Below are 16,472 nucleotides of genomic sequence, written 5' to 3'. Positions count from 1 at the left end.
GTTTCAATGAGTATTTTTTTCACTTTCAATACAAAATTTTTCTGTTTATTTATTTCACTTACAATATTCTTTTTCAATGTCAGTATTTTTTTTTGTTTCATTTTAAACTGGCTTCTTTTTAACCCCATAAGAAATCAGATGAATCAGATGATAGAGCACAGAGAGCGGAGCTGCGGCACTACATGAAGAAGCAGTGATGTGCCACCGATTTCCTGTCCGATCCGATACAAGTAAAAATCAGGGTGGTATCGACGATACTGATCCGATACCGATACTTTGTACAAAAACTTATTTTATTTATTGTGTCTCAAATTATAGCTTCATAATGCTTATAGGACATCAGATTACTTGTTCTTATCACTTAATAATAAACAATTAACATATAGAAATAAGAACCTGAAGTTGTGCTATTTGAACACCTTGCCTGCCTGCAGCACTAAAGGACTCCGTGAGAGACGTCTGTCTCGCCCTAGCAGCACCTGTCCTCCTCTTCAGTTCACCTCAACATACGCTCGTCATATTCTGTGATATGATTTACTCTGAGGTGCTTGATGAGGTTAGGGGTGTGGCCACAACACCTCACTGTCTTGCCACATGTATCGCAAACCACGTCTTTGCTGTTTGTGGAGGTAAAATACGTCCACATATGACTCCGTTTACGCTCAGCTATTGTTGTGAGTGCGCACACCAGGGGCTGCCACACATTTATACAGCCGTGTTTCACACATGACTATGAAAGACGTGAGAGGAAGTAGTTCCTTCCAATGTAGAGAATCAGAATGATATAGTAATTTACCCTAAATTACTAAAATATCGATATTTTAATATGAGAATCGCTTCTAGAACATAAATGACTGGTATGGGAGGAATCGATGTTTCAGTATCGATCACATCACTATGAAGAAGTCGGGAGTGACATGTGAGGGTGATGCAGGGCATGTATGATGGTGGTGAGACGTGCTGCTGATGGACCACCATAAACAGGTCCCGTGTAGTACTGCAGTAGAGGAAGGCTTCCAGCTTCAGCTTCTTTCTGAACCACGCCCGACAGGGTCTAATATCATATTTCGATAAACACCCCCTGCGTGAACAAGCGACAACCGGCCCATCCGGCTGTTTGATAAAGCGCACCCACAACCGATTGGCTACGGGTTTTGTGACGTTACCGGATGTGGAGAGAATACAGTGGTCCACCGTAACGCGAGGTGAGTGTTTGTGTCGACGTGTGGTGTTATAGTTGTCTCCAAGGATGCACCTTAGCTGTTTAAATATCATTGTGAGCAACCTTGACACGCAGCGAATGCGCGGTGTTTGCGGCTGCATGTGTTTCAGCATTACTCTTGCTGGGACCCAGTATGCACAGAACACGTCTGCCTGCCTTGTGCACTTCACACCGGTGCTTATCTGCTCTCAACAACGGTCAACAGTCTGCGCAGCCACGACGGTGCTGCTGTTAGATCTTTTCCTTTCCACTTTCTTTGCATTCTGACGGACCTGTTGCAGCGCTGCGTGTTTCACTCATGCACTGAGCAGTGATAGACCAGATGCTGGTGCAACCCATTCAGTCCACACATGTAACGAAATCAAACCGCAGATGATTCTGTGCAATAACGAGAAACGACGCAGGGAAAAAGTATTGAACATGCGAAGAAAGGGAGGCGCGAAAAGTCACCACACCGTCTCAAACCTGTCAGGGATTACAAAGCAATCTTCCAAATTAGCATCAGCTGGTTCAGTCCCAACCGGTGGCCTATGAAGACGGTGTCATTAACAAGGTTTAATACAGGAAACATCCTGTAATAGGTAAAACCAATGAGCTCTCTCAACATGTACTAATACAGTCTGCTCAAACATGTAACGTCCAACACATGTTTGCAGGCCAAAGGCGTGCGCGTCTCTCCAAAAACACCAGACCAACAGTGAAGCTGTTACCGGTCATATTAAAATCCCACAGCTCTCTTCTGCATTCAGAATTTATTTATTTATTTTTAGAAAGAGGGGCAATACATATTAATGAACATGTTAACAAATGTAAATATGCCAGATTATAGCCTTGGGCTAATTTCCATCTGCAGACCCTCTGGGGAATAACATCAATGTTGATAAGATTGAAACTGTTTAGATCAATCAATCAATCTTTATTTATAAAGCACTTTTCATACAGAAAAAATGTAGTACAAAGTGCTTTACATAGTTAAAAGCAGCCCACCCCACCCTCCAACTCACTCCCCACACTCTCAATACACATATATCCCCCCACCCCCACACACACACACATACACACACGCGCACACTTAAAGAGTAAAAATTGGGCTGGGCTCGCATGAGCCAAGTGAGGAAACATTATAACAGAGAGCCGTCTGCACCGGGAGCCGGTCACAGACCGCAGCCTCCGGGCTGGGCACACAGCAGGAGGGAGGCAAAGGAGCCCCCCAACCAGGCTGAGAGGACCCCCAGAGACCCAGCAGCCACGGTCAATAACAGCCCCGGTGCAGAGAGCGCCCTCTGAGGAAACACTGGAGATATGACACAATACAATGTATACAGGGTAAAATGATAAAATAAATAAGAACGGGATACAATATAAATATAAATATAAATAGAGTAAGAAGATTAAAAAATGAATAAGAATAAAATCAAAAAATATTAGGTAAATCCTAAATTAATAATAGAATAACAGGATAGAATAAATAAGCATAAAATAAATAAACGCTAAGTAAAAGCTAAATTAAAAAGGTGGGTCTTGAGCCTGTTCTTAAAAACATGTACGTTCTCTGCGGCCCTGAGCTCCTCCGGCAGGCTGTTCCACAGACGAGGACCATACCACTGAAAAGCTGCCTCTCCGTGAGTATGTGTCCTGACTTTAGGGACAATCAAAAGGCCAGTACCAGAGGACCTCAGGGTCCGCGAGGGTTCGTATGGTAAAAGCAGATCTGAGAGATAAGAAGGCCCACGACCATTAAGACATTTAAAAACCAATAAAAGAACTTTAAAATCGATCCTGAAACACACGGGGAGCCAGTGCAGCGATTCTAAAACCGGTGTAATGTGGGCCCGCCCTCTGGTCTTCGTCAGCACACGAGCTGCCGAGTTTTGCAAGAGTTGTAAAGTTGAAATATTCTTCTTAGGAAGACCAGAGAGCAGGGCAGTAATCAATGCAACTGGTAATAAAAGCATGCATCAGCATCTCCGTGTTGGCCCGAGAGAGAATAGGGCGACTCTGGCTATATTTTTTAGATGATAAAATCCAATTTTAGTTACATGTTTAACATGTGGGATAAAACCAAGCTCAGAGTCAAAAATAACACCCAGGTTTTTCACTTGTAGCGAAGGACATAGTGAAAATGCCTCTAATTTAGACAAGAGTTTCTCTCTCTGAGCCTCAGGACCAACAATTAAAACTTCAGTTTTGTCCTGGTTAAGCTGTAAAAAGTTTTCTGCCATCCAAGATCTTATATCCAAGATACAGTTAAAAAGGGCATCCATTGGTCTGGTGTCATCAGGAGACACGGAGATGTACAGCTGCGTGTCATCAGCGTAACTGTGGATGTTCACTCCATGCCTCCTGATGACACCGCCGAGAGGCAACATATACAAATTAAAAAGTACAGGGCCTAGAACCGACCCTTGAGGCACACCACATGTCATTTTATGGATCTTAGAGGAGCATGTTCAATTTTGTCTATGGCGACATCCTGAATAACATCCAGAAGTCTCTCTAACAAAAATCATCAGTATGTCAGCAGATCTCCCTGCTCTGCTGACATACTGACAACAATCAGAACCAAAAATGTCACTTTTAAACGAACCACTCAGTCAGTCCAGTTTTCTTTCATTCGGCACACCTCAGCCCTCTCCTGGTTTCCCTTCCTCAAGAAGCAAAATGATATTTAAGAAAGAAAAGTGTTACTTTTCAAAACCCCGTGTACTTAACTATACTTGTTTACTTGTTTCTTATGTAGATAGTTTGTCTTGTGAAAAACTCGTGATGAGTTGAACCTTCTAAGGCATAGGTGTCAAACTCTGGCCCGCAGCCTAATTACATTTGGCCTGCGAAGCCATACCAAGTTATTATCAGAGCTGGCCTACTGGTATCATACAGCTAATATATATATATTGTTTAGTATTAAGCTTTGCTTGTTCCATATTCAGTTTTTCAGCACAACGTGTTTGAGTCCATAAGAAAAGATTCATTCTCATATCTGGAGGAATAAATATATTTCAATAAATATTAACGTTAGCCCGCGACTTTGTTCTAGTTTTGAATTTTGGCCCACTGTGTGTTTGAGTTTGACACCCCTGCTCTAAGGCCTCTGCATGTCAGCTAAACAGAGACTCTCAGCTGCAGTTAAACTTCCCTATTATAGAGGTGCAGCCATTGATTTCTTCCTCAGTCTGAGGAGCCACTTGCGCTGATATAAAACTGCCAGGCTGAGCCTAACATTTTGGCTCATTAGCTTCAGTTATATTTGTTATGTGCACGTTAGCACAGGGTCAAAATGTATTTGACGAGCAGAAGACAGTCACTCAGCAGGACAGTAAGGGTTAAGGGTCAGTAAGAGGAAGGGTTTTTATTTTTATTTAAATACTAACAAAAAAATAAGAATGGGGTGACCAGTGCAGAGTGTATTGTGTACCTGAGAAACTGCAGGACAGCTGTGTGCATCCTGTGAAGTGTTGTGGTTGAGGTGTCGACTTGGTGGTAAAATCTGTTTTTGAGTCTTGTAGTCCGAGCAGACAGAACCTGTAACGTCTGCCAGATGGTAACAAAGAGAAGAGCTGATGTGCTGGGTGGCTGTGGTCCTTGGTGATGCTGTGTGCTTTACGGAGGCATCGCTGGAGATAAATGTCCCGAATGGCAGGAAGCCTCATGCCAGTGATGTGCTCTGCTGCTTTCACCCTCCGGAGTGATTTCCGGCTGCTGGCACAGCAGCTTTGTACCAGACTGTGATGCAGCTCGTCAGCAAGCTCTCGATCGCACACCTGTAGAGGTTTGAGGGGATGTTGGCGTTCATGCCAAACGTCCTCAGCCTCCTCAGGAAGTAGAGTCATCGTTGTCTGTGATGAGGCCTTTGATGGTTGTGTCATCCGCAAACTTAATGATGGTGTTGGACTCATGTTTAGCCACACAGTTGTGTATGAACAGGGAATATAGGAGGGGCTAAGCACACATCGCTGTGCTCATATGGATTACCTGTGCTAGGTTTGGACATGTTCAATCTTAGCAGCCACCATAAACACAGGATACATATGACTGAAAATAAGGGAAACCAGACTTGGATGCATTCACAGAATGTGCATGTATGTGTCTTTGCCTGTGTTGGCAACCTTTACCATCATTAGCTGAGCTGTCTCATGGATGTAGGCGGTGATATTAATAGTACTTGTTCAACTGTATGTGTGTAGGAGAGGGGGTCAGGGGGTCACCATATGTTTTGCTATTAAAAATGACAAAACGTGTTTTTTCTCTTTCAGAAAATTGGAAATGTGTAAGACTGAAGCCTCTCAGAAGCTTTTAGGTTGTGTCCTGTAGTTACCACAGAATTCATGGCAAACCATGAATACTTCCTTATTAAAACACAGACGCTCTCTGTATACTGACCAGATCCTCGTCATTATTTTCAGGAAAGAAAGCAAGCATGAGGATTTCCAACAGTCACCTGCAGCAGCTCACCATCTTCACCACCGTGCTGACGGGTGCAGGGATCGGCACAATGTACTACCTGCTACAGAGTGAGTACAAAAGCTTACAGTTAGTGAAACTTTTCATTTCAGCAGCTTCGATCATGTACTGTCGCGCTCAGAAATGTGTAGAAAAATTCAACTTGACGTTAACTTCAGCTGCACTCCTGAGAGTGAATTCTTCAGGTTTTCAGCTCCAGCTGACCTGGGCTGGCTTCAGGATTTAGCACCACTCTGTGGTTTGTTGCACATGTTCAAAAACATGGTGATCTAATTACTGTTTGAATGTCATCACCTGTTTTGGTGGTTTAACATAATTTAAGTTGGGTTTAACCTCCTAAGACCTGAACTCTTCCACAGCAGCATTTTTAATCTCTTTGATATTTGGGCTGATTGGGACCTGATGAATGTAAAAACAAACTATTACCAGATTATTTTTTTATCTTTTTGTTTTTAAGAAAAATAAGAGCCACATATGAGGATATTTGTTTAAAATTTTGAAAGAACAGTAGCAGGATAATGTCCTCGTAAGTGGATATCAGGCCCTTATAGAGCAAAATTGAGTATTTTGGTCTAAATAACCCAAAATGTGACGTCCACATATGTGGACGCAGGTCCTAGGAGGTTAAAAGAAATGATAAAAGAGAGGTGCATGATAATGTACTTTTACTAATTGTAAACATTTTGCACGTTATGTGTGCAGTGAGTGAATGATAAAGCCTAACCCTTCTTGCTCTAATATCTGACCCTCTTCTACCTCGACAGCTGACAACACGACTTTGCAGTTGTGGTGTCCTCTTCTAGAAACTCCACAATCTGAGCACATTGTCATTCAAAAAGCAGCTAAAAGCTCACATCACTACGCAGGATGCAGGATAACCTTTAATGATGCCCTTTAGCTCAGGTGCCCCTTGAAGGCCTTTGCCTGGGGGAGCCACAGTAAACATCTATGGGTGGCATCAGCTGAGGACCACCAGCCAAGGATGTTTATCCCCTGTTGTTTAGCCCCCAGACCTTGTGCGATCTCTGTAATCACAACCACATGCTGGCTTTATGCTTCTGCTGCCAGTTTTCTGGTGGCTGGCATCAGCGCTGCTCCCGTGCAGCGTAGACTGCAGAGGAGGAGTGAAGTTGAGGAGCCAACAAAGCCCTGATACCTGACTTCCAGTGAGCATATTACAGCATTTCAGTCAGCCTCCCGAGACTCAGCTGCCAGGTCGAGTACTTGGATTGCTTCCTCTCATTGCCAACCTCAAACCCTCCTCCCACATCAACAAAGAGAATCGTAGCAGTTTCAGAGCTGGATCTCTGCCCCTTCATCGCTTTTCTTGCCAGCCTCACCATCATTTGCTTGATCTGTCTCCCTCTTTCCTTCCAGCCCTGGACGACCCTTCTTCTCCGCACATGTCGTCCATGAAGTTAAGCTTAGCTTCGACCTGGCCATGCACTGAATGCTTCAGAATGATGCTGAGGTCGTTCTCCAGATCTTGCAGTTGCAGTCACTTCCCTTTCTCTCGGCGACTTGATTGCCTGTGTCCACTCTGGTTCTTTCCTTTCTCTATTTTCTGCTCACTTTAGCGTTTGTTGGTGCACAACGTGCTGCTGCCTTCAGAGGGACTACTTTGCACCGTTGGTTCGCCTGCCTCCACTTCCTGCCTTCTGTCTTGCGCTGTGGTTTGAAACCTTGGCTTTGAGTCCCACTTGTCTGGCCTGTTACTACTGTGCAGTGTTGCTCCTCGCCCTTTTCCTTGCACTTGCATCTTCCCTGTTGTATCTGCAGCCCTCTGAAGGTAGTCACCTCTGCCCACTCGTATCTGCACTACCTCATTACCTTGGAGAGCCATGGTCAGTCTGATAGGTCTACTTTTATGGGACTAGCTTTGTTAAACTGGAGGACCAGAAAGTGAAATTCAGCCACAGTTTAATGACGGTGAGATTAACCCAGACAAGACCTCGTTTCCCAGTTCCAGTTGGGCCAAAGGTTTTTCCATCAGTGTGACTGCTTATTAAAGTTAATAGATCTGTGATGTAATTATAATAAGAGTTCATGTTAAGTACAAAAAATAGCAAAGTAACGATTAACTGGGATTTCATTGATTGGAAAAACTTCTCTTGCTCTGCTACGTGATTTGATAGCAAATCTATGAATGAGAGAATGAATCTGAGTGTCAGCAGGTGGGGAGAAGTTGCTTGATGAAGAAAACCTGCCAGCCAGCATGTTTACTTCAGACTCTGTTGCCCTGGTAACTGACTTAGCCCTTATCACAGACTTAACAAATTCAGAGTTTTAGCTGAGCCTACTTCCTGGAATAGGGCCAGCTATACCGTTGCCTCGATGTCCTCCATTGTAGCCGTGTGCAATAGCAGCAAGACACAGAACACCTGCAATGGAGCTTGGATGCTCAGACAGCATTTAATCGACCATTCCTGGAACAAACATGAATAGAAACATGAATAGAAACAGGACAGGAAAAATTTGCCGCTTCCATCTGTTTGAGAAAGTGGGTACAGAAGTTGGATCACAGAAGGTCTCAGCGCAATTAACCTGCTGTTTAAGGGAAGAGAGCTTAATTTACCCAGCTTCAGTCCAACTCTTCATACTGGAGACCTACTGGATGTCTGCACTGTGATGGTTACTGGAGCCTGTTGCTCCGTCTGCTCTCACATCCACTAGCCACTGAACAATGCTGTTATAGGTTGTGTCTTCTCCCCTTCTCCATCTCTAGCCTTGGTGGGGCTTTTCTCATATTGTTCCCCTGCCACTAAGAGTACAGTTTATTCTCTTGCCTTCTGTCTGATAAACCTTATCAAGTGGTGACCAAGGCTGTGAGTCTTTGCTTGGCAGATTCTTAGAGATCACACTTAGCCAACTTTCAGTGCTTCCCCAGAACGTCCCTCCCTGCTAACATACGGGGGCACTGCTCCTTGTGGTTGTTCGTTTTGTAGCCAAGCACCTCAGCGGTCGCTGCTGCTGTGGTCTAGATCAGCTGATTCGTTTTGGAGATGGTTGCAGTAGGGATTGTCTGTAATGCTTTGTTCACATCTTTTAGTAGAGAAGATAAAACTTAGATAAAACTTTATTAATCCCTCGGGTAGCTTCCTCTGGAAAATCCAGTTTCCAGTAGACATTGACAGACATTTGCATAGTAAAAAAAAATTTAAATTAAAAATAAAGAGGGGAACACCCAGCGTGTCATAAATAACAGATATTAACCCTTTCTGAGATGGATACAAATATAGGAACATATCAGCCGTCTTCAAGCCTCTGGAAGTAGGACATCTGAGATTGAACAAAGTGTCTGATCTGAAGCTCTCTGAGAAGATTTGTGTGCAGGAGATTGAATGTTTCAGAGAGTTTCATGAAAGATACGAAGCACCTACTGCACCAATCCTGAAACACAGAATCGCTTAAGGATGGTTGAAAAACATAATGTGGTGAGACTGGACTCAAAGGAGAACAGTCAGTCTCACCGGTGTTTTTTCATCTGAGTGTGTGCCTCACCACTGGATTATCAAATGACTTAATGGAGGCCAAGGAAAGTGGAGATCCAAGTATTGCCAAGACAGATGTGTCTTTAACAGGAATTGGAAATTAAACCAAAACCTGGTCCAGCATATATTAGATGCCCAATAGTAATACTGGAAATTATGCTTAGACTTGTGGAGACCAGAGTTTTTCACTCAAGGGTGTTTGCCCCTCCATGTGTAAAAAAATAAAATGAAAAAGGCGTGGAAGTGTTGCAGTGTTTACGGTGTATTCAGTTCACTTTGCATCCTGCAAACATACGGAGTAAAAATGTAGAAAATAGGATGTATAGATTCACATGACAAGAAGACCAGGTGATCCTCTACATACAGGGATACTTTATGCATGACTCCTCTCCTCCACTTCCCAGAGACATCTGCTCAGCCTCGTAGCATGGCCAGTGGCTCTATATCCACATCAAAGAGTAACGGGCTTGAGGGGACACCCTTGCTGGGTTTGGAGGTTAAACAGCTGTGACTGCTGGAGTTTGAAAGGATTGAGGGTTTAGGGCAATTTTATCCAAAAATTAAATTTGGGTCCAAACTTGAATTTTCCCAAGCTTGAGAATAGATACTCGCACTCCACACAATCAAACGCCTTCTTTGTATCCAGGGAGCAGATACAGTCTGGAGTCTCCGTGCGAGGAGAATATAATATATCAAACGGATGACAGATACTGGTTTTTAATAAAGCTGGTTTGATCTTCAGATGCGATTGATGGTAAAACGATTTCCAGCCTATGCACTAAAACTTTGGTCAGTGAGTAAGGAGACTGACCTGTAAGATGAGCATTCGAGTGGATCTTTACCTTTCTTTAGAACAACAGTCATACATGCTTCATAGAACGATGAAGGGACTTTGGCTGACTCCTTTAAATATGGCAATGCTACACACAGTTGAGGTGAAAACAATACTGAGAATGCTTTAAAAAAAAATCAGGAAATCCATCTTGGCCCGGAGACTTTCCAGACTGATGAAATCTTAACTTCCGCCTGTTTTATAGGTTCCTTTTTATAGGTTACATTTCGGAGAGAGCGTGGGATATTCAAAGAATTAAAAAGTTCTCCATCAGAGTTTTCTCCTGTGGAAGCTCAGAGGTATAAAGTTGAGAATTGAGAGACCTGGATGTGTTGTTACTCTAACATGATCTGAGGTGATGGTACCATTGGTCGTTCTGTTTTTGGGAATATGCAGTTTTGCCTGGATACCCTTCAGCTGTTGGATAGCATCCTGTCAGCTCTGTCTGTGCATATAGAACAAACTCTTACACTTTAGAAGCTGACATTAAACTGAGTGTTGAAAGGATGTCAAACATAGTCTGCAGCATTACCGTCTATTATATAATTGTGTTTTTTTAATCCTTGGATATAGCTGAAGTATTTCTTTGATTTGGTTAGCTAATTCAAGTCACTCCCTTTTTCCTCATGTTTGCTGAATAAGAAATGAATAGCCCCCTCAGAAAGTCTTTCAGTGTATCCTAAATCGTCAGGCTAAATATCTCATTTGTTGTATTCGTTTGGGGGAAAGCAGATTTGTTTTTTCATGAATTTTAGAAAATTCTTGTCTGCAAGAAGAGTTTAATTAAATCACTAATGTTTTCCGTATTTTGGGGCATCGGGAAGATTCATGATTGGCACGAGAGTTTAACGTATCAGAAATGACCTCATGTTTTTCAAAGCACACATCTGGATCCGTAACGACTGAAACACCTCTGGCTTTGGCCTGACGAGTGGAGTGAAAATGCTGCCCCTCCCCCAGTGAGATGGGTGCTATCCGACCTGCAAATGTGTGTTTCCTGTTTAAATAACACAAAACAATATAAAACAAACCACCGCTGCCCTGCACTGTTTGATGTGTGAGAACATCCTTTTAGCAGGGTGGTTTACACCTCAATATTCCACCTAACGAGTCTACAGCACTACCCAACCTCGACAGAGATTCGTGCACAGATAGAGCCATGCATGTACAATAGGGTAAGGTTGTCCTGCAAACACAAATGAAACCAACACAACCGAGGCCACTGTGCCTCCTAAAACGTTACTATTAGAATCAGATCATTCCCACCCCTCCATACTCACTACTCCATAACCACCCCCACTACTTTTTCCCCAGCTGATGACGGCTGCCAAAAGGAAAAGCAGCGAGCTCACCAAAACACTTCCTACCTTATTCAAAAAGAGAAAACAAAAATTCTGTAGAATAGATTCGTAATTAAACCTTTAAGCTTCTGGTCAGATATGGCTGTGCCTTCAACCACATCAGAACAGAACATCTTACCAGATACACAGAATGTTGAAAAGTGAGAAAGAAAAAAGTAAAATAAAAGCGGCACCAATACGTGCATGTATGTACCGTATTTCCCGGACTACAAAGCGCACCTGAATATTAGCCGCACAAGCTAAAATCAGGGGAAAATCCTGTTTTGTACATACATTAGCCGCACCTGACTAAAAGCCGCAGGTGTTTCAATGTTGACTCATCATATGTAAGAGAATATGCACAAAGGGAATTGTCAGGAAAGAGATGGCTGTTTGGAGACACACCCCTTTTATTAATATTTTGAAAAACAAGTTATGGGTACATATTTGCACATGTAGTACATAACAGTAGCCTACAGCACACCAGAACAATAGATCCGGACTACCTTTTAGGCTCAGGTGCAGTGACACGGCTTTAACAAGAAGAAAAGTCAGTCATTCACCATCTTTCTCTTTTCTTTTCTCTTCTTCCTGCGCTCTAAAACCACCAAAGTCCTCTCCTCCAGTGTCGGATACGAACAGGCTCAGGATGGCTTTGTCATCCACTCTCCGCTTCTCTCCTTCGTTGTCACTTTCAAAACCAAAGAAATCCTCGTTGTCAGTGTCAGAGTCGAACACCCTCAGAAGGGCCGTGGCGGTGTCCTCCTCTCCATCATGCAGCAGTCCAGCCCTTAGAAATCCGTTAGTGATCGTGGATGTTTTCACACTTTTCCACGCTGTCAGAATCCACCGGTGGAGTTGAGCATAACTTGCTTTTCGCAAGTTTATCGCCGCTCATCATCCACGCTTCCCGCTGAACGCGTAGCGCTACTTTGAAGTTTGTTTTTCGCGCTACTTCGTACGGCACTACGTTGCCTGGCGGACGGACACGTGACTAACATACCACTCTTGAACCCCGATCCTTCCGCCAGGCAACGTAGTGCCGTACAACAGCGGAACAAACAAAACAAATCCTCTTACGATATGACAACAATCATGGACAATCCATAGAAAAGCCGCACCTGACCAAAAGCCGCAGGGTTCAAAGCTTGTGCAAAAAGTAGCGGCTTATAGCCCGACAATTACGGTATACAAGTATGCAGAGTGCTGACATGAGCAAATACTTAGAACCACTGCTGAACAGTCTTCCCGTAACCATAGCAGCCAGGTATCATCTAGCCTCCTGCATACTGCAGCAAAGGATAACGTGACTGCGGTAGTTAATAACATAACATGGATGCTCAGGATGATACAAATACAGTGGATAGGTTGTCCACATAATCCCTCGCATCAGCGGCTGAGCAAAGCCATCCCTTCTCTCTGCTGGTAATGTTATTGCAACTTCCCTCCCCGCCGAGCCTCGCGGATCAGAAGGTCCTTTATCTGATAGCGATAAAGGCGAATGATTACAGGCCATGGTCTCTGAGCTAAGTTTGGCTTAGCAACAGGTGAGCGATGGGCTCTGCACTCACCTTTGATGGATTCCACCAGACCTGCATGTTCTGTCGGCTTTCCAGGTCATTAACGCTGGCCACCAGTTTAGCATTGCTTTCACTAAAACTGGAACAGACATCCTCGTAATTCTCTAACCAGCTAACGTCTATACAAGTATAGAAGTGTGACGCTTATGTTCTGAATAAAAGGGAATAACTGTCTCCTCGTCCTATCACATCCCTGCCAAATTCACTCCATATGAACCTTTTTAAAAACTAAACTCTTGGTTTGTGTTCTGTGAAAGCTTATTTTAACTTTAAGTTTTGAGTAAAAAGAGTAACTGTTTCCATTCATACTTTAAAATGTTGTATTATTTTCTAGCTTTCCTGTTTTTGTTCACTCACATATATCATTCTGTCTGCTGTCTACTTAGAGAACTTTGCTGCGTCAGACTACCACAGGCTGGCTTTGCAGGAGTTGGAGGCATGTCCAGTTGCCATGGAAAGCCTGGGGGCGCCACCTTTAAAGGTCCACAACATCCATCTGACTGACAGATACAACCGTGTAGATAAGCACACTGCACAGGTACTGTCCTTTAGGAGGGCAAGTGTGCCAATAACACAGACAACCGATGCTGTCATCCCTGACTTCTTTCTTTTCTAGTTTTGCATGTGCAGCTAAACTGGTTTTCCTTCTGCGTATAATTAAAGTATTTGCTTACAAGTAGCTTTTTAAAAGTATTTAGATGTATAGAAAATTGGTGTAGAATCCACATAGTGAGCAAATGTAAATCACAAACTCAATCCTATTGCAAAGAACTCTGAATGTATTGAGTACTGAGTGTAAATTGCTTTGCAGATAAAGATTCCTGTGACAGGGATTAAATCCGGAGGCTATCTGTGTGCGTCTTCACTGAGGGATCCCAACACAAACAGGTGAGACAGTTGTGCCACAACTGAACTGCTGCTGCTGCTGAATTTGTATTCAGTTTATTTTGACATAGTGATGTGACTGACGGGCGCCAGTTTAGCTCAGTAGGTGAGCAGAGTTAGGCTGACATCAACATGACTGACATGCAGACGCTGCCATTCGTCATCAGCATATTACATTTTAGTGTGTGTGTGTGTGTGTGTGTGTGTGTGTGTGTGTGTGTGTGTGTGGTATATCATGCATATAGTGCCGTTGATATTTGAGTTGTATTTACATTTTCGATTAATGAATAACTAATGGAGAAAAGCAAAAATCATTATTTTTGAAAATATCACAGAATAATGTAACACTTCACATGCTTTATTGTAGAGTGTTGTGTTGAGCTGACACATTGACAGTAGTCATTTTTTAGTCATTTTAGGACACTTTATATTGTAAAGACCGTGTGTGTTTCAGGGCTGTGCGTCCTGATAGAAATCTTATGTAATGTGTTTTGGGTACATTCAGTGAATAGTTTATATTCACTTTGTAACTGACTAACAACCCTTTACCGTGTTAGTAGTCTCAGGCGTGGCTTCAACTTTAACACTAAAAACCACACAAACACACATCCACACAAATAACAACAAAGCTGAAACAACATCTACGGGTTTCTAGGCCTTGAATCGTATTTGCAGCCGAACACTCTTCAGCACACTGTATGATGACTGCTGTGAAACTGTCCATAATTGTTTTAACCGCCGTCAAAAACAAATGAAGCAGGATGTGAACGCTAACCATAGGGACTGATGTGAAAGCTTGATGGTCGCTATTCCTCACACGCGTTCGTTACTCCTTGCAGGTGGAATCTGAAGCAAGCAGTTCTAAAGCTCAGGGAAGGAAATGCCATTGACCTGCTGAATCCTCCATCAACTACAGCACAAAGCCACGCAGCAGGGCACGCAGACGGGGTAGACGTGGGCCGCTGGCACTGACCAGCTTTATGAACAAACAACTATGCCTGCTAGAAGAAGCAGGCGCTGAAGATGTTTTGAGCTATATTTACTCCACATTCATTGTATGGTCTTCTTTTAAGGGAACCATCAAGAAGAAAAGCTCTGTCAGTGCCGCAGACTGCTGCAGACTGTCAGAGCTGAGTGGACTTGTGCACTCACTGCTGCCTCTGTCACAAATCATGAGAAATGTACAAATATGCACCAATCAATAAATGTTACAAATGTATTAGTTTCTAACATAATTGACTTTCACACAGACTTGCAGATGTGTGTGTCTGTATGTGTTCAGGGGAAACGGTCTGATATTCATAAAACAGGACGTAAAGCTGTGGTTTCACTTTTACCGTAAGCTTCTGCTTCCTGTGCAGATGTAGAGCGAACGCACAACCACCGATATAAAGAAGGCATGTTTGCCATGCTCGGCTTTCTGTGGTTTCTCTTCAGCTTTTTATCCTGTTATTTTTGCTCTCGGTCTCAGTCAACATTTCCAAAATAACAAATTTCCAAAATAGCAACACTTGAAGCTATGTGTGCGTGTGGATGCACTATCATTTGGTCATAACACTTTTCCTACTGTCACAAAGATTTTCAGACAATGTTTTATGGAGATGGTTGGACTTGTGCACTCACATCATTACATTTTAGGACAGTGACGCAGTTTTTGTAATTTTGTCTCTGCACAGCACCGCAGTGGATTTTACTTCAACCAGCATGTGATTCAAGTACAGACAAAAGAACCGATTCGTTTTAAGTAAAGAAACTGTTGTTTAATACTTGGATGCAGTCTAGAGTCCATGAACATCACCAAATACGCTTTTCTGTTCTTCCTGTGTTGCTTCGTGCAGGTGCAGCAGTTCCTCCTTTTTTCCTGCCTGTCAGCTTAGACATTGTCGTACTGCACTTAAACTATAACAGCTGAAATAACTCTAATAGAAATGAATACATAAAGAGACAAAAGAAACCTGGGAACAAGAGGAGCCTGTAGAGCATTTATCGAGCTCTGGCTGCAAAAGCTTACTGACAAGACAGTTTGAAAACAATATATTAAAAAGAACAAAGTTCATAACTTCATATTAAAATTTCAGGTCTGGAAAACACATTTGGGTTCAGTTTAATGACAAGTTGGTCTGTTTCTATATTTAAAATTAAATGACACGATGATCTGACATCCTGGCTTCCTCTTGCTGTTGAGTGTGTGTTGTACCTCATCTCTGTTCGGAGTTGAACGATGAGTTGTTTCGACTTTAGTGTAGATGCTTCAAAGATTCCATACATCCCACATCCTCTTCATGTAACCCCTTCAGCTTATTACACACATCTCATTATATATTAGCATTCTATAGCAGATGTATATGACAACATGAAAACTCTACTTTTATGTCCAGCTTGCACTGGGACAGTTTGTGTGAGGCGGCAGGAATGAGAATCAGCACTTCCAAGTCTGAGGCCGGAAACAGGTGGAGTTGCTGCCCCAGGTGGAGGAGTTTAAGTATCTTGGGGTCTTCTTCACAAGTGAGGGGAGCAGGAGATGTATAGATGGATGGGTGATGCAGCCACTGTGCCGGTCCATCACGGTGAAAAGCAAGCCAAGCATAAAAGCAACCTGTGGTCATGAGCTGTGGGCAGTGACCAAAAGAATGAGATCACAGATACGAGTGGAGGAAATGA

General features: G+C 43.0%; 1 protein-coding gene across 7 annotated transcripts in view; it reads left to right on the top strand.

Annotated features, from left to right (window-relative positions):
* The window catches only part of coa1 (cytochrome C oxidase assembly factor 1), a 67,550-nt gene extending 51,580 nt beyond the window's left edge, over positions 1-15,970 (top strand). For 5 of the 7 annotated variants that reach the window (XM_085437902.1, XM_085437901.1, XM_085437897.1 and 2 more), the window contains 4 exons: positions 5,626-5,733; positions 13,313-13,464; positions 13,738-13,814; positions 14,651-15,970. In XM_085437902.1, coding sequence (XP_085294028.1) covers positions 5,640-5,733; positions 13,313-13,464; positions 13,738-13,814; positions 14,651-14,783 — 456 coding nt within the window. In that variant the 5' untranslated portion in view covers positions 5,626-5,639 and the 3' untranslated portion in view covers positions 14,784-15,970. Of the gene's footprint in view, positions 1-1,100; positions 1,206-5,037; positions 5,520-5,625; positions 5,734-13,312; positions 13,465-13,737; positions 13,815-14,650 lie in introns of those variants that run through there. The other 2 variants (XM_085437900.1, XM_085437899.1) reach the window with 2 other exon arrangements.
* The last annotated feature ends 502 nt before the right edge of the window (positions 15,971-16,472 follow it).

The sequence above is a fragment of the Copadichromis virginalis genome, linkage group LG18 (assembly GCF_057382275.1).
Source record: "Copadichromis virginalis isolate Kocher_CV1m ecotype Utaka linkage group LG18, C_Virginalis_male_GT1.1, whole genome shotgun sequence".
Taxonomy (NCBI): Eukaryota; Metazoa; Chordata; class Actinopteri; order Cichliformes; family Cichlidae; genus Copadichromis; species Copadichromis virginalis.
Note: the sequence above shows the minus strand (reverse complement) of the source record. Positions and strands in the feature narration are given on the sequence as shown.